This window comes from Montipora foliosa, chromosome 9, assembly GCF_036669935.1.
Source record: "Montipora foliosa isolate CH-2021 chromosome 9, ASM3666993v2, whole genome shotgun sequence".
Taxonomy (NCBI): domain Eukaryota; kingdom Metazoa; phylum Cnidaria; class Anthozoa; order Scleractinia; family Acroporidae; genus Montipora; species Montipora foliosa.
In genome coordinates this window covers 39,492,739-39,513,330 of record NC_090877.1, presented here as the reverse complement: position 1 = coordinate 39,513,330, position 20,592 = coordinate 39,492,739, and the positions used below count along the sequence as shown (strand labels likewise).

General features: G+C 41.7%; 2 protein-coding genes across 2 annotated transcripts in view; both read right to left on the bottom strand.

The window, feature by feature from the left end:
• Positions 1 to 1,526: 1,526 nt before the first annotated feature.
• On the bottom strand, positions 1,527 to 6,829 carry LOC137970548 (voltage-gated potassium channel KCNC1-like). Its single transcript, XM_068817070.1, has 3 exons — positions 5,733 to 6,829; positions 2,551 to 3,597; positions 1,527 to 1,874 (listed from the first exon to the last, which is right to left on the bottom strand). Exons 1-2 carry the CDS (start codon positions 6,429 to 6,431, stop codon positions 2,578 to 2,580), a joined length of 1,719 nt encoding a protein of 572 aa, XP_068673171.1. The 5' UTR covers positions 6,432 to 6,829; the 3' UTR covers positions 1,527 to 1,874; positions 2,551 to 2,577.
• A 5,178-nt stretch (positions 6,830 to 12,007) lies between these two features.
• LOC137972195 (double-stranded RNA-specific editase Adar-like) overlaps positions 12,008 to 20,592 on the bottom strand; it is a 24,208-nt gene continuing 15,623 nt past the window's right edge. Inside the window, exons 7-12 of the mRNA XM_068819049.1 lie at positions 19,009 to 19,504; positions 17,503 to 17,766; positions 16,507 to 16,700; positions 15,456 to 15,661; positions 15,050 to 15,223; positions 12,008 to 13,593 (exon numbers count right to left, since the gene is read on the bottom strand). Coding sequence (XP_068675150.1) covers positions 13,408 to 13,593; positions 15,050 to 15,223; positions 15,456 to 15,661; positions 16,507 to 16,700; positions 17,503 to 17,766; positions 19,009 to 19,504 — 1,520 coding nt within the window. The 3' untranslated portion in view covers positions 12,008 to 13,407. The remainder of the gene's footprint in view (positions 13,594 to 15,049; positions 15,224 to 15,455; positions 15,662 to 16,506; positions 16,701 to 17,502; positions 17,767 to 19,008; positions 19,505 to 20,592) is intronic.

Sequence of the window (20,592 nt, the reverse complement as noted above, 5' to 3'; positions counted from 1 at the left end):
ATTGGTCAAAGTAATTACTTTGGGTTTGGTTTTACGACGCTCATTTGAAAACCACTCAAGGGTACTGACTATTGAAAGTGCATTGCATAATGATCTATCTGTGAAAATTTGAACGCGATATACCAGATAATCTATGAGCACAGATGCTTTGAAAATTCGAATTTTTACGAGGAATGTATGGGATCACTAGTGCCTTTGCCGCCTGAGAGGTTATCAGTTTTTGATGGAGTTTGACAACTACTGTTACCTTTTGCAGTCAACTAATAGAGAGATTTAGATTCTAGTACGAGAACGACTACGAGTACGAGATTTTCTCATAAGACAACAGTGAGCGCACGCAAACCAGCGTCATTTTGGCGGGAAAAACGGAATGCCTTCGTCATTTTAGTACGAGATTTTGCACAAATGTCGTCGAATCAAAACAAGTCAACAACACGGTAGCAATTTTGGCATTTTTTGATAAGCAAAAAGGCTCAGTTACCAGCAATAAGAATAACTGAGCAACCTATACTGCTAACAAAGAGTAAGATTAAGCGTACGGGTTATAAGTTTCCTTAGTACTTTCGATATAAACGGGCAGTCAAAACTCGTACTCGTTCTCGTCCTCGTCGTAAAATCTAAAGCTCTCTAATTATAGCGGAGCTCCCCGCGCTGAAGGCGCGCGCGCGGAGCACCATGAGTAAGAAAATATGGTAACCTATCTGTGCGAGAAAATAATAATTTGGTTTTGGTCACCGAACGACCCGTCCACCTCTACATGTATGCCAATGTGACCAGTATCACGTGACCATATCGCGGGTTCAAGTTTAAAGCTCCTCGAGGTGAGCTGTTTTTTAGTTGACCGCTGACCAGCTACTGGATTTTGATTGTATCGCAGGCTCAAGCCAGGTTAAGTTAATGTAAGAATACAGCTGTTTCGAGAAAGGTTGTCCAAAACAAGCATAAAAGCGTACGCCACAATACCGAAAGGCATTATGGTAAACTGTCAGTTGAGTCAAAGAAAACATGACGGCAATGCTATTGAAAACGTCACCTAGAAATAAGTGCTCACGCTATGTTACTGACATTGAAATATCCTTACTTATTTTATGTTATGTTTTCCAGAGAAAGTCGGAGAAATGTACCAAAAATCGTGACGCACGCGCAGAGCCATCGTTAGGCTGATTTAGCAACAGAACGGGAACGTCAGTGGCGACGGCGTGCGCATAAAAAACACCAATGAGAATTCAGAATAGAATAGACTCCTATCTTTTCTTCTCTGTTCTAAATTCTCATTGGTAGTTTTGCTGCGCGCGACGTCGCCACTGACGTTCCCGTTCTGTTGCTAAATCAGCCTGTTTTTGCTAATGAACCCTTTTGTTTTTGGACGTGTTTTGTTATCGTGATAGCGAGAGAGAGCTTTTGGACAACCTTTACCGAAACAGCTGTAAATAACCCGGGAGCTCCGCTTATAGGCTTGGCTAAATCTACATTAAACATCATGGTAAAGAAACCCGTATGTTAATGAAACACAATGTAAGCAATGACGTCAGCAAAGATTCCCTTATAGACCTGTTTTCATTTAGAGATGATACATACATACATTTCTTTCAAAACTAATATAATGCATTTTGTCGACGTTGCACGCGGGTGTTCTGATTCAGATTACGACAGCATTAAATTTCATTCCGCCACCGCAGAAAGAATTTCGAAAGGATCTTAATTTTAAAACCTCTTGAAATAAATAGCATAAGAATAAATGTATAAAATACTCTCATGTAATTGGTTCTGTTCATGACGACCGCTGTCCAAAAAATGCGAAGTCACTGTTTATTCATCTCAATGGTGGCCTCTTGTGCGGTTACTAAGCAATGGCGCTCTTCTTTTTCTTGGCCCTGGCGAGAGAGTTGATGGCTGTTAAGTGACAAGATTCAACTTTTAACAACTGCTCGCAGTCTAAGATTTTATTCAAGAAAACTACTTAAGCTTTCGAACTTAGCCTTTTACGCTGGTTCAGGATATTTAAATTATCTATCAACACCATTCACTAATTGCACAAATCCCATAATACACCTCTATTAACCCCCAAAACTTTTGCATAACCATTGTTTGCAATTTCTCCTGGGACATGAAAATGTCCCAAAAGAAGTCGAAAACAATGCCTATGCAGATTTCGAAGGAAGGGAGGGGGGGGGGGGGGGAAGAGGTGTATTATGGGATTTGTGCAAGTAGTGAATCAGCCCTGTGGCTTTAATGAAAGTCCAATGCTTTAATCATTGATTACGATGTTCAAATTTGTTTTAAAATAATGAAAGAAGCATTAAAAGCAAGGTGAACACACCATAACGCCAACCTGGTGTGGCCATCACCAGCCGCGGAGTCAGTTTTAAGTCTGAGTTGTTCGAAAAACTCAGCCATGTACACCTTTGGGTCACGATCCAGGCCTTGTCACCCAGCTTATGGAGCTTAAAATCAAGTCTGGGGATGGGCACACGGTAGGCTGACAAGAGACATGGAAACGAGGCTCTTCTTTCCTCCACTAACGTGTTACACATTAGTGCATTTTCATACCTGTTTTTGATGCTTTTGACTTCCGGCTTACTCGACTTCTGGTAGCGTGGGAACTGTAGGCCTCATGGACAATCGCTTCTGCATAGCATAGCTTGGCCTGTTGTTGGCCACATCTCCGTTAGAAGTCGACGACGTTGAATTATTAAAGAGGTGGCTATCTCTTCTAACAGGCCGTCTGGGTTTCATTTCATTAAGTTCATCTGCTATAAGAAGGCTGCACTTACGACCTCCGTTGACAGCGCTTTTGGAATTCTCTCCACATCCGCTATCAGCACTTCCATTTGAATCTCCACTCATTCCATTCTCCAGCATCGCTGGAGCTTTCAAAGCGTTTGATGCATTGACGAGAAGCCTACGACGCTTCTTCGGAAGCTTTAATCGGGCTTGTGCATGAGAATAGTACAAGGAAAAGTTATTGACAATGACCGGAACCGGAAGTGCAATTGTTAGCACACCGCACACAGCGCAGATACTTCCGATGAATTTGCCCATGGCTGTGTTAGGCGTCATGTCACCATATCCCACAGTTGTCATGGTAATCACGGCCCAATAGAAGCAGGTGGGAATGTCTTTGAATTTTGTGTTTCGTTCATCTTTTTCCCAGTAATAAATCAAACTGGCAAATAGTACTACGCCAATGAGCAGAAATGAGATGAGCAGGAGAAGCTCGCGGACACTCGCGCGTAGCGTGTGTCCTAATATTTGAAGCCCGGAGGAGTGGCGAGAAAGTTTGAAAATCCTGAAAATTCTGATCAACCTGATTATGTTCAATATCTCGACGTTTGATCCCGATGGATATCCCAGGCTAATGTAGAACGGTACGATTGCCAGAAAATCGATCCAGTTCATCACCTTCTTGAAAAAGGCCAACTTTTCTGGACAGAAGATAAAGCGAACCAGCAATTCCAGAGTGAACCAGGCCACGCATATACCTTCAAGAACTGCGAGCACCAACTTTGGTTCACCAGTTTGAAAAAATTGCAACGATTCCAAGCAAAATAAAATTACTGAGATCACAATCAGAACAAGCGTTGTGTAAGCAATTACCTGAGGAACAAAAAAAAGTTTTCTTAAAAAATATATAAAAATGAGATCAATCGAGTTTTGCGTCGTTTAATCTTGGCTTTATACCTTTTTTTCTGAATTTCATGACCAAAACCTCTCAGTGAACAACTTCGTTTTCAGCGGTAACCGTTGCTAAGAATGACAAATCACATTAGAGCTTTTATTTCAAATGATAAATGTATTTACTTATGCTCTTACCAATGGTATCTTTCGATAGAATACGGAGTGAAATTGAACTGAAACTGACTCAAATTCTGTACTTTTTGTTCATTTGACCACACCTTTGACTCATAATCATGTTTATCATGGGATAAACTTGTTGTTTCGACCGTACTTGTCACAACTCGCTTTTAATCTTGTCGCAATATAAATTACAACAATGGAAGTTTTATTTACACATCGCAAAGAGTTCAATCAACTCGTGTTAACCTTAACTCCAACGAAGTTTATGAACGATAAAAAGGGACAGTACGGCGGTGAACGACAACCGCCATTTTGTTTTGGGATGTAAAAACTAGCTGCACGCTTTGCTAATAAGTGCCTCAGTTGCGAAGAAATGCCAATCTATTTGAATACAATTGTTTTTCCGCAGGAAAGATTGTGTCGATATATGGTAAATCGGCATTGAATTTCCAAGAAACATTGAACTTTATTCAAGTTGTTTTATTTCACCGCTCAATGAGGGGACAATTGAAGCTTTCCATGAAGTTTCTACCGGTAAGCATTTATAAATTTCAGGAAAAGCAAGTGTTTTAATATGCACACGTTGCATACATAGTATTCAAGGCAGCAAAAAATGAAGACGTTGGCAAACATATAAGCTGTGTTGTTTTGAGATACTTTAAAGTGCTCCCGTCTTGTCTCGGTTATAACCATTCAGGTTTCACGCTGTGAAGAGCTTGCATAAGAATCGTAATCGAAAATGAAAGAATGGAGAGAAAAATAGGGGAAATCAGCTTGCACTATTTGATCAATCCACGATGATTAAGCAGTTCTAGTTTTCTAGTGCAACTGCCGACATTACTGAATCGGCCAATTATAATATTATTTCGACCATTACGTCGCGTAGAATATAATTTTCAGCCGAAAAGAAACTTTCTGGTCGCTATGAACCGTAATGAAAAAATCAATTGCCTTGAAGCTTATAAATGTTTCATTTCCTATCAGAGGGTTTGGTTTACCGAAGTTACCAACACTAATAGAATTTCCCAAATACGAAACCGGCTGAAGACGAAGCTGTGAGATCAAAAATCAAATTTAGTCATCGCCTCTGAGATGAGACAATGATATAAATCGAGAAGAAAAACTTTTAAACTGTTTTTAATTTCAACGAGGATATATTACACTAACACTCAGCCCACCACATTAAATCAGATATGAATTGTAAATTTCTCCTTTTTTAAATGGTGAACACTTTTACGCGAATCTTCGCACAAACCACAAAATGAAAAAAGACCTTCTTAAAGTATAAACCGACACCTTTTGTTAAATACAATAAATTTATCATTGAGCTTCAATTTTTCACACCGCACTTTGTTCAGCTCCCATTTGCTGTACGTACGTGACCGGTTCTGAGTGGAAAACGTAATTCAAAACAGCTCCCAGCGAAATTGATTTCTGTACGAGATCGAAAAACCCCTTTCAGTGATTTCAAACTTGCGAGGATTTGCGCTTTTCCACTTTAATTTTTCGTTTGATCAAGTCGTTCGAAAGACATCCGATCTTTGGAAATGTTGCGAAGAACTCGAATCGTCGATTGCGGCGTTAAAAATTCATCGTCGTCGGGTCAATAAAAGAACGGCACGCTTCAGGCGACGATAAGGCTTTTAACTTGGCCTTCCTTCTCAAAGTGTGTCGCCCTTTATTGCAACAATTAAGTGAAACTACAAAAAAGAATCGATAATTTCATTTCAAGCTTGCAGCCTAACTTAAATTTCCACAGGAAAATTCCCCACTCTATCACATTAATGGAATAAATTTGCATTTTATGAAACCTGGAGTTTGATAGAAATTTTCAACCTTCAGTGTAGCCAGGTTTTAGTTGCGATTTTTTTTTCACTAAATACAATTGCATTGGTCCCTAGCTTACAGTACGATGCATGTGTATAGCGCCTCACCTTAGCAAGTTTCGACGAATAAGGCTCTTCCATCAAAGTCCAAATTCGTGGCTGGTACTTTTGCCAGAAAGTCAAGTTAGGCTCTGTTTCGGCCGTAAAAGCGAAACCGTAGCGTCCTAAATCGGGTTCTTCGTCATCAAAATCGTTGTCAAATTCAACGCCCTCAAAAGCGGCCAGCGTATCTTGGGCATCACGGTGTTGGCGATAGGTTAACCAACAGCAAGATTCAACTTGCTGGTCATCAATGCCCCAAAAATTCAATTCATCTTCAAATAAAGGACCGCAAACATCCAAGGGACAATGAAGGTTGCCAGTTCGGTAATAGTTTAAAACGTTTGCGAAAACGCCCGGATGGCGATCAAAGAAATACTCTCCTAAATCAGCATCGTAGTCCACTGAACCAGCAGATGCGTCTACTAGCCAGGATAAACGGGTATCGGGGATATTTTTTAGGGTACTGCGATAAGTTTCATGTCGGATTCCGCCGACATTGATGCAAACGCGATCTTTTCGTTTTGAGGTTGTCGGCGGCGAGCTAGACGAAGGTTGGCGCAGTTGCTTGTGAAGTTCACGATCTTGGTTGCTTGCGGTTCCTGGCGATCCAGCTTCCTGCAGGCTCGGATCTTCCTCTGCGCCCATGTTAACTTTGTCTCCCTCCATTTCGTTAACATCTTCCTTTGCTTTGCTAGCCTCAGTCATTTTCGAAGGCAATTCCTGAGCAGCACTAAACAATTATATCACCCTCCAATCGGCGCCACAAACTCCCATGAAACATTATTTTACCAATCCACGCTTGTAACTTGGTGGTTTTGCGGACATTAGGCGGCCAAGAAAATCGGGCGAAGAAAATTGTAAAATCTAACCACGACAGGTGCAATGTATTCTTCACGGTTAGTCAACAAGACACAAGCAATTGAACATATGCCCCTTTTCTCCTCAAATCTATCCTGCTTTTTGTGGTATTGAACACTTTTGGGGGATTTAATTCATTTGCGGTTTCGCGGGCAGCACAAAATGATCGATGAAAGTCGATGTTTTTCCCTGCGAAGAACGTACCGTTCCAAAAATCCGTCGACTTCTCGCAATGTTTGTATTCCTTATTTACATTTGGTTGCGCGGGTCGTAAGAAACCTTAATTTGCATTCGAAAGACGAGCGATTGAGAATTTCATGCAAAAAAAGGGTCATTTTTCCAAGCTGTCACTCATAACATTGTCAAAGGAACGGCCAGCGCACGCGCATTGTTCTGTCAGCTGTCGGACATTGCAGGTGTATGAACAAATAATCCCGAATGTAACTTATATACAAGTTTAGCGATGGACGTGGAAAGTTACCTTTTCCACAGTTCTCTTAATAGCTTGATGATTTTCGCAGTGTTTCTTCTTTTGCCAAGATTGAGTTGAGACACTGTGAAAGCCCAACGCGAAATTTCCAAGCGATGAAGGAGTGGAAGCTATTGAAAAAACTCTCAAGTTTTGTCAAGAAATCTGCTTTGTTTCAAAAACTAACAAACCAGTTTTGAAATGCCGTGTCAAATGCGTGCCAGAACCAGACAGACATTTCGGAAATTTGTTCATTTGTAAACAGGAGTTTTCAAGTCGCCAAAGGAGAATGTTTATTTTGTCTCCCAAACCAAGTGTCCCACAGGAAAATTCAAAAACTGACTTGATAGAGTACAAGTCCTGTTTTTTTTTCAGGCTGCTTCAGACGCAGACAGATTTCACTAAAACCCCGCTTCATCCTAGATCGAAGAACGTAAGCTCCCCAAAGAGTTTCGGTCTCAAGATGTGATCCAAGGCACGCTCTTTTGCAACCAGGGATGTGTCGAACAAAAGTCCCCTTAACGCTGTATTGTTGCCAAAAAACTCTCCTTAGTTTACTTAAAACAAGAAAAGAAAAAAAGGAAATAAGTTTAAGACGCCGAAAACTGAGTACACCACAGATAAAGTTGAAAAGTTAAGGTGGTAAGTTTGCTAAGCAAGTTCGTTCAATAATTCTCTAAAAACAGTCCATTGAAAACAGTCATCACTTACTTCGTTCTTATCAACAATCAAGTACGCGAGATAGTACAATGTACAAACTAATTAAAATAAGGAAACTAAGCCAGCTGCACTGACAAAGAGTGACATTCAATACGAATTGTCTAGCAGCTAATCTTTGGTTGCCATGCAACGGAGAGCAAATACGAACAATTAACAATTTTTCTTAACTAGCAAGGAACTGGGAGATTGAGCTTATTCTCCTCCCCAGACTCAAGCTGGCCCACTTAGCCCTCAAAGACTGAGCACGACAACCAGTTGGCAAGTCTTCTCTAAATGAAAGATTTTCGTTAATTCCTAATTTCCGTTGAATGTACTATTATTGTTGATTTAGGACACTGTATCCCGGGACTTGTGGTAGCAGAGAAAATAAGGAAAAATAAAAAGGCCATATCTGTGGATTGGATTTGTACTCGAAGTTTCTACTCTAAAGGAACCGCTTCTTTCCGCTTCACCACAGGCAGACCAGGCTCGAAGGGTAAAAAAATTATAAAGATTTGTATGGAAAATCCCGATACCAAACACTCAAAAAGATATTTACACGCAAACGTCAACAGTGCGTGCATAAATCACGAAAATAAACAGGTCTGTTGGAAGTGTGCTTGAATATCAACAAATGAGAACCAAAATCGGCATGAATTTGTGTCGCTGATGAATAATAAAGCAGCTTCTAACTTCCAAAATGATGCATTTACCTTGAGATAAATAACTTTGTCTAGGAGAGTGGATTTTTGACTTAGCAGAAACAATGGTCATTTACCTCAAGAGTTAGACGATTGTGATCTTTGTGTTGCATTCAAATAATTCTTGTAATTTCTTGTAACACTTGTAAGAAAAAAAAACCAATTGAAAGTAACAAAACAAAAACCCAGTGTATTGCCGTCACTTTGTCACAGATGTATCCTTTGTTTCTTGAGTTGTTGGTAACACGCAAGTTAACTTGATCACAAGCGGCCGCTGAAATCGATGTAACTTTCGATTTTGCGATTTACTTTACAGCCAAAAGTACAATAGAAAAATTGAACGAAGCAAAAATCTCCCAAAATGTTTTTCGCTGATGGTAACTTTTCATATTCGCGGCACAAAATTTATGTTGCTTCCTTGTCGCAAATTTTGTTGCTGATGGTAATTTTTTTATTCTCAATCGACACTTCCTAAAAACTTCCTTCTGCCCTTCCTAAAAATTGTGTATCAATATGTATTTACTTTTACATCAATATTTGTTTTGCATAAGGCAGGCCAACAAAATCTTTACCTTGCTTAGTCCGCATTTTTGAGCGTTAAAGTACACATATATATATCTTAAGGTCTCCTATCCAGATACTAACCCCGCCGGACAAGAATTTAACTTTCGCGAACGTTTGTCGTGAAAAGCTGACAGACGCTTAGAGTACACGCTTTAACGAGTTGTGAAAAAGAAGTTGAAGCAAACTTCATGTCAGTCTCGAAGCCAATGTTTCTCGATTCCCTTTTAGTTTCTCCAATCTTTCTGGGTGTAGTATTTTACTAGTAACTACATGTCTTCTCACGGGACTATTTACCTGTATAGCACTATTTTATTTCAAATACTGAGCATTGAATTTTATCATAGATATACCTCCATTAAAAACTCTCGTGCTACAAACTAGTTAAGCCGCACTAACACACTTCATTTTACAGCTGGTTTTGACTTGATTTAACAGTTTTCTCAAATTAGTAGAACAATTTCGTTCGGCTTCGTGACTTAAATAAAACTAAAGAAATTAAAGTAAACATCATCATCACTATAATTATTATCGATATCATAATTATTATTATTATTTTCCTTTAAATTCTGCTTTATTCCTCTATAGTGCCGAGTTCATCACATGAACTTAGCGCAGTTAGAAGAGTTTGATAGATTATTCCATGGATTATAATCACTGTCGCCCACGCACTTCGTTAAATCGAGGTTCCTATGACAGTGGCTAATTTTATTATCTTAATACGCGATACGCACTATGGACTGAGGTAATTTCCTACCCAGACCAGAATGCCTTGTCAAAATTGCTCTATCTTCTGAGTCGGTCGAACCGCCTGCTTATGTCAGTCACGCAACCAAGCCGAGAGGAGAATGGCGATAGAGCGATATGTAGGCACCATCCTCCCCTCGGCTCGGTTGCGTGACTGACTAAAGAGGGTGGTTTGACTGACTCAGAAGGGTCTTCTAGCAGTCCATGCTCTCCTGAGAGCAAAGAAACGATTGGTTAAATTTGCCGACCAATAGATGCCACTCTGATCATTCTGGGTCGTGGTATTAAATTACGCCATCATCCGCTAAAACAGGATCTGTGTTTCTCTAGCCACCTCCACAAAGACCTTAACGGCTTGCTAGGGTAGTCGTCCCAATTGTTGGTTTTCACGCACGTGATCGGCAGTCATGTTTTTCAAAGAAAACAAAAGAAAACGTTTGCATAATAGGAGAGGTTAAGTTTTTTCAAACGTTGGCCGTGTAGCACTTATATGGAAACGTTTGAAAAAACGTAATCCCTCCTTGTACTTGTACATATTCATTGCCGTGACTTTAACAGCGTCAGTTCCCACGGCCTGCTCCCGTCTGACCTAGTAGCTCAGTCGGTAGAGCAGCCGTGATCTAACACGAAGGTTGTGGGTTCAATTCCCACCCTGGTCAGAGTTTTTCTCTGTCCTTGTGTGGGCCCATTTCCATCAGTAGAGCTAACGCTCACATGGTTCATACGGGGTAGATACTTAGCAATAGACCAATTTCGATATATTAAAATTCAGTCCAAAACAAAAGGCATCATCTCGAGGCTCTGGGGAATAAACTCATACAAATCCTTATATTTATTCCCCAGAGCCTCGAGATGATGTCTTTTGTTTAGGACTGAATTTTAATATATCGAAATTGGTCTATTCACATTACACTCTAATCAGTTACGTTTGCATAATAGTAGAGTTCAATTCCCGAAGGATTGGGTGGGGACAAAAATATGGTCGCCGTTTCTTTGTTTAGGGGCACAAACATGGCGGCCGTGACGTGGACAAGTAAAAAGAAGGTCAGCCATGGAGACTAAAGGTTACTGATCACGTGAGTGAAAACTGATTACTGATCACGTGATTTATTTTTAAACTGAATTTCCCGCGAATGAGACTCCAGAGGGAGCCCGACCACCAATCACAAGAAACTAACTAGCGTCATTGCGTCACCGGACAGGAACGGCCTTTCTTTTCGCGGAAAAGGAAGTTTAAAAGTAGATGGGTCTGAAAAAATGCAGTGTGGGAGTGGTTCGCTCCCACTCATGGGCCCCTGGGGCCCGTTTCTCGGAAGTCCCGAAAACGCTTCGGGGCTGAAAAGCCATTTGTAAAACTACTAACCGCTTGTTTTGGAAAGCCGGTCTTTTAAAATGCCTTTAAGGTAACAAAAAGAACACGTACTGTGAAGTTTGACGACTTAAATCCTCTCCGTTCTTAAGATGCAAAAGGATTGTGAAACCCAAAAATGTCCCGTAAAGTTTCGGGACTTTCGAGAAACGGGCCCCACGTGTACCTATTTTTACATCAACGATGGGGCAATATACTGAGAAGCGGACAATTGAGGAAGTTTAACCGAGAATTTCAGTTTAAAACATTTCGATCATAAACGACACCTTGCATGAGAAAACGTGAATAAAAACCTAAGTGCTTGCTTGGGACGTCGTTTCGTTCTTACATGAGAATACTATAAAACTACTAAACTACAACATTCCACAGATGCAGTTGATTAAAACGCTACAGGAAATGACGAGAGGCTTGAAGGAACTCTTCGACACTGCAGACGAGACGCCATTCCTCAGTTGCGTCAAGGTCGACTCTAAGAGATGTGTAACTTTAAAAAGAAAACCTCAACTTGACCAAACAAAATTCTTTAAAACAATGTTTACAACCATATTAGTTTGAAAATTTGTCAAATAAGGCGTTCTTACCAAAACAAGATAAATTCAGAGTCGCTCATTTTGTTATTAAATTTCCCAGGCGCCACCATCTTGAATAATTACGACGTGCTTCGGTTGCCAATTTTAGGAAACGACGAACACTCCTCCAACGAAACGTCGTTACATTAAAATCTAACTTTGCACTGCCGAAATATTTTTGCAAATTCTCATCTTGTTCATGTTGTACAATATGAGCTGAGAATCCTATAACTGGATTGGTACGTAAGCCAGAAAAGAAACACACCACTGTCAGACGCAAACGTTCTCGTCAAAACCTTAAATTTGTATTTTCTCATTTTTGTTTTGTTGAGTACGGCAAAAAAAATGTATTAAGATTGCTCGTCGCACGTTTTGCACCACTTTTTTCTCCATTTAACCAACAGTATTCTTCTCTTTCTTGCGATGTTGATGCACTTGCTGTCGTTGTTTCTTAGGCTGGTTTACACATACGACGCAAGCATGAGCGAAAAGCACGCAGAGTCAGTAGTGTTAAAATCATTAATACCTTTTTTAGAAAAGCAATTAATTAAAGGCAAGCCAACGCGTCTGCGTACGTTGTTCTTGAAAATGCTTGCGTCGTTAACATAATGAACAACAAGTTATTCGGTCTCGATGTTGCTTCCGTTAATGCTTGCGTCCCTCAAGTCTGGTTATCACTAGCGAGCCCAAGCATAAAGGTAAGCACAATGCATTCGTGTCAAGTGAAAACGAACCATAACGCAATCACAAGCACAAGACGCAGAGACAAAGATTCGCTAGTTCCAATGTTCTCTCTTACAACGCGGCGCTGCGAGCGGAATCTGGGACGGGTCTTTTTCATTGGACAAACATCACAGCTTGCGTTGTGCTTGCGTTACGTCCCGTTTTCACGAAACGCAAGGAAACGCAAGCATAACGAAAAACGTTAATCTTTGCGCTTGTGCTTCAGTGTGACCGTATCTGGCCAATTGAAGCACTCGTTCCAGATTCCCCGCGTCTAAGCATTTGAACAAAATGGCGGAGGCCGTCGTTCATTTTCATGCTTATGTCGAAGTTCGTTTTGACTTCGCATAAGCTACTTGCGAATGCCCTTGTGCCTGCGTCGCTGGTAAAAGCCAGGCTTTACACTTTTCATTACGGTCAGCACTTTGTGTCAGGAATGTTAAGGAAACCATAACTGGTCACAGCTAATTGGGTGATCTAGCATCCCGTTCTCGTGAAACAACGGTACACAGCAAGCTGTTGCTCGTCATAAACCACGGGAGTTCTCTTTTTTCAACTTGTTTCTCTCTCCTGTGAGGTTACTCGACATCCGTGGACAACAGGACAGAAACGAGCGAAACAAATCAAGTTTCTTTGATTTGTGGAAAAACGAAAATTACAACCAGGCGTTTGCCGTAATCGCGATGCTAGTTCTCTCTATTCTCTATTCAAGATGGCGGCGTCCAGGAAATTTGAAAGCGAAAGAAATATTCCTTTTTTTCTCCTACAAACACTTATTCTTGGAAAATTTCCAACAAATTGGATTGCAAACACCATTTCCAGCTCCGGTTCAAAGTCATTCTCTGGTAGGAGTTGAGGTTCACTTGAACTTTCGATTTATGCAGGCCAATCCTTCAAGCTAAGGTCTTAGACCAAATCAAAGGATACCGTTAAAAGATTTCTTGGTTTAAAAGCGAAACGACCAACAAATTAAAACTGCAGCCCCTTAACCGAATTGGTTCATTTCCGGTGGTTTCTGCATCAATTCCCAGGAGCCGTAGCCAGTGTCTTGAAGGCGCTTGTACAGCATGGATTTGGTTTTTTGGTAATCTGCAGCAAGCTCCTTGGCTTTGCCGTAGGTTTGCGCCTCTAATATTTGACGATGCCCCAGGTTCTGGCTACTCTTGACAACCTGTTCATTACAAACAGTCAAAATTAAAATTAATGAGCGAAAGCCATCTTGAATAATTGTGACCGGCGTTCAAGGTTGCCTTATTGTTGCAAAACAAATGCTCTTTGTATCACAGCAATGGGACAACCGAAACGAGGCACACAGAGGGCGGCGCCTTGAAAATATGATAGTGAAAATAATGGATATTAAAATTTGTTTTCTTTCTAATAGATGGTTTTCGGGTTACGTCATCGCCGCCATGTTGGTTGGACGAAAACAAAAGATCTCTCATTGGCTCCTTTTGCTCGTCCACTAGCAATTGTACATTGCAGCATTGTTATCTGTCTCTAGAGATCGGCTGCAAACCGCCCATACACTTTCATGCAAAAAATTGGATCGAAATCATTCTCTCCTGTATTAAAACCATCCTATTGTAGCAGTAGAGGGAACTTTCGATATGTTTAAATTAACGATGAAATGATATATGAAATGGATCATATATGAACTGCGGATGCGAAATCAAGTGAAGCTAAGATCCTCGCAGTTATGAACGTCACTGGCTTCATAGCTCAGTTGGTTAGAGCGTCGCACCGGTATCGCGATGTCAAGGGTTCAAACCCCGTTAGTCCTGAGTTTTTTAGGCTTCTCTACGCAACTGCAAAAATTGCGTTAATAACCACGAGGATCATAGCTTCACTTGATGTTTAAATTAAGTTAGATAACGACAGTTAACGGATATTAACAAGACAAATTAATCAAAAAAGCCTTTCAGGTTCTTTTTAAAATAAATATATGAATTTGAAGCGGTGCGGGACAGGGTTTTTCTCCTTGTACTCCGGTTTTCCTCCCTCCTCAAAATCGACTCCCCAGCCTATTCCATCTGGCTGTGGTGCTGTGCTCCGAGGTCATACAAGGGTCGTGTTCAGGGGCCGAGCGCCTAGTCGGCAGCACAGCTCCTTCGGTCCGACCTCGTCGAGCCGCGCCCTTCGCAATTCAGTCTCCGACTGCGAATAAGGGCGTTTTGCAGGTCAGGCATTATTTTGGCATTATCGTTGAAGCCGCCTGAATTTAATGGCCTTTGTCTATAAAAAACAATTGGCTAAATTTCCCAATGAAGTGCGACGATCACCTCGCTCTTTCGTCTTTAGGTTCTTTCTGTTATTTATTTATTTTATTAGACTTTCAACAAGGTTAAGGAAAGGCTAAACAGGTGTGAAAACCTGTATCCTTTTAGCCGCGCTATCAGCAAGAATCTTAACTTGAAACGTCGGAACAAGCTTACTCACTGTCATTTTAAGGCTGGTTTACAAGCAAGGAGCAAGAACAAGCCCTTTGCGACAATGCACAGATGCCCTCATTTGTCGTAAATCGGTAACTTTTGGACTAACAACAGCCATGAATGTTCAAATCGCTGTAGCAGTTGAATGCTGCTAGCGCTTGTGATTGCTTCATACCCGTAACCTAACTCTCTCAATACCTCTTTCAAACTTGCGTACAAGGCCTGTCGGCTGATGCGTGGTGGTTTGGCCAATTTGTTGGGCGAGGTGCCAAGACATGCGTCAAATATTTCCACTGACGTGTCCTGGCCTGCGCACCAGTTCAAGGACAGCACGTTTGTTTTGCACTTGGTTTCAATTTCGCGGCATGGCTCCTGTACAAAAGAAAACGATTTTCCATGAGTGATTTGCACTGACTAGTCGGAACAATAAATCACCAGATGAATAAAAGACAAGAAAGCAAATCCGCGCATTTCACAATGTTTTTTTGGCGGACACTTTTGTGATTCTATGTGGTTATTTTTAACGCAATTAGTAGTATTTTTTTAAGTTTTCATCTACGTTTAGACGGGACAAACTCTTTGTCCAAGGTAACCACCAACCTACCTGCTTGACCAGGGAGCCTGGCTCTAGTTTAGGATGATTGACATGAAAGGAGCCTGGTAGCTGCTTGGAGAAACTGTTATCATTGTCAAGTTCAACGCGCATGCTCACTGCTCGGCTGAGATGGCCTGAGTGGAAAAGCTTTCCGAGAATCACAGAGCTGATGTAGACTGGCTCAATGAGAATACTCAACAGAGCGCCTTGGACACCTGCAGAACAAAGACAAGATATTAAGAGGATTACTCAGTTTCATCTGAATGCAGACCGTCCAACAATAGCGCAAGAAAAGCATCTGGAACATTCAAGTAGTACGTTTTTGATAAGGTTTTCAAGTGATAAGCTTATATGTATTCTAAGGTCAGGAGTCACTTACGAAATTTATTTTGGAGTGCGACTGCAATCTCGTCGCCAGGGCCTTCAATCTGCTTCTGTCTGCGCATGATCTGAGTGCGACTGCGGGAACGAGTTTTCAGTTCTTAGCATGCGCACTAAAAAGATTCGTCCTTAAAACGTTCAGAACGCGCATTTCAACCTAAAGTTCGCTGCTGTTTCACGACAACATGGCAAGTTATCCGAGGGGCTTATTACGTTAAAAGTAAAGTTAATTTATTTAACGTCGGTGCGCCATTCACCCCCCTCCGACCCCTCTGTCAGTGCTCCGTTTCACAGATATTTAAAGCTATAGCTACACGGATCAGAGGAAAGTCGAAACAGACGTTGAAGTCACCGAGGATCGAACTGGGGACCCCTTGCTCCGAAAGCCGCGCATTAGCCAACTGAGCTACGCCTGCTAATTTTGGTTTCGAGGAGAAGGGAAAACCGGAGTACCCGGGCAAAAACCTCTCGAAGCAGAGTAGAGAACCAACAAACTCAACCCACATGTGGCGTAGAATCCGGGAATCGATCCGAGGCCACAATGGTGAAGGACAAGTGCTCTCACCACTGCGCAAGCCCTGCTCCCCGTTAACGTAATGTTGGGCTCATTCCACCAGTGATAAGAGTAAGTTGTTTTACGACAAAGACGTTTTTTGAAATATATACTTCCGCAACTAACCAAGAACGTTCCATTTCGCAATTTTGTCGCTGCACGAAGCAGTGCGTAGTCTTTGACCCGAGCGTATTCCATCTATGGTTAAGATGCCGTCTTGAGGATCCAGCGGTATGGTTCCTTCGCCTTTCTCTACTTTAGTCCTCAAACGTCCATGTTGACGAGATTCAAAAACTGCTTTGGTTTCACTGGCTTCGCAACTGCCGAGAGGAAATCAAACTCATTCATTTATTCACTGTTTATTTGTATACATGCTTAAAAATCTTGTGAAAGGGCTGTTTTTTTTTTTGTAATGCGCTTTTACTTTACTTTTCCACTTCCCAAGTCCTCTACAAAGCCATTATTTCAACCGTCACGAAAATGCTCCTCTCATCAATTCCCGGGGGAAAGTGGGGTGGGGGCGTTTGAGGACGCCAAATATAACAGGTACAAAAGAGACCAGCCTCAAATCGATGGATATTGCTATACGATAGATAAACACTACCCAGTGAATAACTCAATCAGCTTTGATAGCACTTAACGCAATCTATAATTTCAACAAAATTTCTAATCCTTTTAATCCGGAAATGGGCTATCCTATTAAACGATGCGGCGATACTATATCTCTCCACTATTCGACTGATTTTAAGTCTTACCTAAATAGACCTAAAATAGAATTGGCAGTCGTGTGTTAGAGCGAGTTTTAATCGAGTGTCATAAAACAAAAACCAAAGTAATTACTTTGGCCAATCAAAAAGGAGACAATCCAGTAAACCAATCAAAACTCGAAGTAATTACACGTAGCCGACAAAAAGCGCGGGAAAATGTGCACGCGCGAGCCACGGTTGGTTTTGGTTTCACATCTGATTGGTTGACAAAATGGCGCGAGAACTTTGAACCAATCACTGAGTGAAGTAATGCAAAACCAATGCAATTTGCTAATTACTTTCGACACTCAATTAAAAACCCCTCTAAGGGTCCCTTCGAATGACGATTCCATAGCAAGTACAGCAACACAGTTACCTGGTCAGGGATTCGTTGACAAAGATGGCTGCATCACCACAAGGTGCTGTACTCACGTAAAAGTGAATCTTGACTCCATCACGGAGCTGGATCTTTCCTTGGCGCTCTTTCTGCACAAAGATACTCTTCGCATCTGTTTTGCCATTCAGCAAGATCGCCAGCTGATAGTGAAAGAACCTCACCAAGCTCCGACGAGCGATGACCTCTGCGTGCGAGTCATTGACTGTTGTGCCATCCACGCGGAGTTTGTCTCCGCTGATACACCTAAGATGAACCGGGGACAAATGAAAAGTCATATGTCACAAGTAATTATAAAACTGTCTAGGGTTTGGCATTTCAAGGATTGGTGATTAACTTAAAAATCTCGCGCCTGCCATAGACTCACTGAAACAGAGGTAAAAGGAAAACCAATTGGCCCAGTGGTTAGGGCGCTAGCCTTGAGATCCGGAGATTCCGGGTTCAAGACCCGCTCTGACCACTCGTTGAATTTGTTCCTGGTAGTCCCTGGTTCCACTTCTCAGCTGCACTTGTAAATAGCCAACTGGTTTGCCTCCGGCCAGTTGGGATTCTTAACAGTTGTTGTTGTTCTGTTCCGCGGTTTCGTTAGCTGTGTTTCATTGGCCCTGTAAAGCCCCAATGGGGAGCGGTCAATTAAGTATGTATTGTATTGCATTGTATTGACTTGTACGCACGCTAAGTCGGGATCTACTGGGATTAAGATCAACGATGATCAATGACGTTTCTCGTTCATAACAAGACGCCTGGTGGCGTTTACGTTGGCTCCCGCTGTTTGTGTAAAATGTGAAGGTTGGTTGCAAATGTCACGGATACCTGAAGCCGACTAAGAGTCACAAGGACGCGGGTAAAAGCGCTAAGGGAGGTTAAAGGTGATGAGAATCGAACATTTCCCTTGCGACTTCAAGCGTTGGCATGAATCAATAGCGAGCTTAAGCATGCGCGTGTTTGAGACGCGGACGGCAACCGGAAGTGAGCTGTTTTCATTTTTAACTTGTCTTCACACTGCCACATTTGCATTGCTAAGTATCTTTTCTCCATTAGAGATGATTAGTATAAAAATCTGGGAGACACCACTGTCCTGGAACGCGAAATGTTCTCTTCCGGTTACCGTCCGCGTCTCAAAAACGCGCGTGCTTAAGCTCCCGATTGTTATTTGAATGTGCTGACATTCAATAAAAGCAATTTTAGTAATAGTTACATTTATTTTCGATGGGAACCGGAAACGAAGGCAAGAGGTGTAATGTTCTCGCCTTCATTGCTGTTCTATCGCGCTTGACCGGCAAAATCGATTTCAAAGGAGTCTGAGGTTGCCAGTTCGCAGGCAGAGCAGAGTAACGATCACTTCAGGGATACTTTTTCCGTGCGAATTCAGTCTGAGAACGCAGTAATTCATGATTTGTTCTAAAGGAAGTAAGTGATATATCAATTGGCAAAATGGTTCGCTTTTTGAAAATGATTAAACAAACACAACGTTGCCTTAAGACTTACTTATTTCCCGTTCCCAGACTGACAACTGTCCCAGGATCATCTTCTCCATCCTGCATGATAAAAGCCGCAATTATCTTGTACCCTGCAAATCTCCACCCTTCAGGTGCTTCACGCGTGAGAGCTGACAGGTGATTCCAAACAAGCGCCGCAAATTTGTCCCCTTCCGACGAAGCGCCTGTTTTGTACTGCAGTGCTCCATTGAGTTTCGAAAGCGACGCCATGGCGTGTTGAGCCGCAGCTTCTTTGGCAGCTTTCTTTGATTTCCCTGCACCACAGTTAAATTGTTCATCGCCGACTTTGATGGCAAAGTAGAAAAGGGAAGGATCTGGATTCTCGTCTGGCCGAACTTCCAGCACTTCGGGCACCGGAAGACGGTAGGCCTGGCACAGTTCGTACAATGCACTTACGATATTCTTGCCTTCTGTTAAAGTGGCTTTCGGAACTTCATGCTCTTTCCTGATTGCTTGCTCTGTTGAAGGCGTGGATTTGATTAATTCTGTTGAAATGAAATGTTGACTGGTTACCAGCAATGTCCAAATATAAATTTATGCCTCCTAAAGTGATGAATGGTCAGGATTCTGTTAAATATGAATATTCCGAATAAAAGAAAAAAAAAAGCCATTACGATGTTGTCCATGTATATGGTGTATACGAATCGTATATCTCGGTGGTTTTTAATCCAGATACTAACCTCGCCCGATAGGGATTGACTTCGTGACCTTTTGTCGGGAAAGCAGAACAGAGTTTAGCCAAAAGCGAAGTATTTCAATCCTGTCACATTAAGTCATAGTACTCGCCGCTTATTGAAACCACCTCAAGAAGTACAAGCTCGTATCCTCAAACTTCGATCCTATAAGATAGTTTCTTCCCTACGCTTTTCCTTTGCTTCCAAAGCGACTGTCGAACTCACATCAATAATCCGAGATTACTACTAGTTGTTAGAAATAGGTAGCAAATGCCTAGACTTAAGGGGACACTTTGTGTTGGATATAAAAATTGGGCTTTCATCTAATTACATGCATTCTTCGACATATGTGCTGGTTGCAGGGGCGTGTACTAAAACCAGGAACACCCTGGAAGTAACCTAAACCCCTCAATTTGGCTAACCCTAGGGCTAAAAACCAACTTAAGCCCTAGCTAGGCCTAGGGTTAGCCAAATGGAGGGTTTTGGGTTACTTACAGAGTGTTCCGGTGTTCCGGTGTTCCGGTGTTCCTGGTTTTAATACATGCCATCAGTGTTTTTTATTTCCGTGACAAAATTGTCCTAATTTTTCTGTCGAGTGCAAAAATAACTCAAAGCTACTTGCCCATATATAGAAGTAGACGCTCCAAATTTCGGGAAAATAACAACAACTCATTTCCAGCGTATCCCACCCCAAGTCATTAATCATGTCTGTAACACTCCTATGTCTATTGTAATTCTGTGAACAGAACCGTGATGCTTTGCGTTCAACCCTTTCCAGTGCACTGATATCTTTCTTTCAAAAACGGTTCCCAAGCCGCACTTGCGTATTCTAGTTTTGGCCGTACCAGGGATGTATATGCTATTTCTCTCACGTTCTTGGGACAATTGGCCTTTTGCAA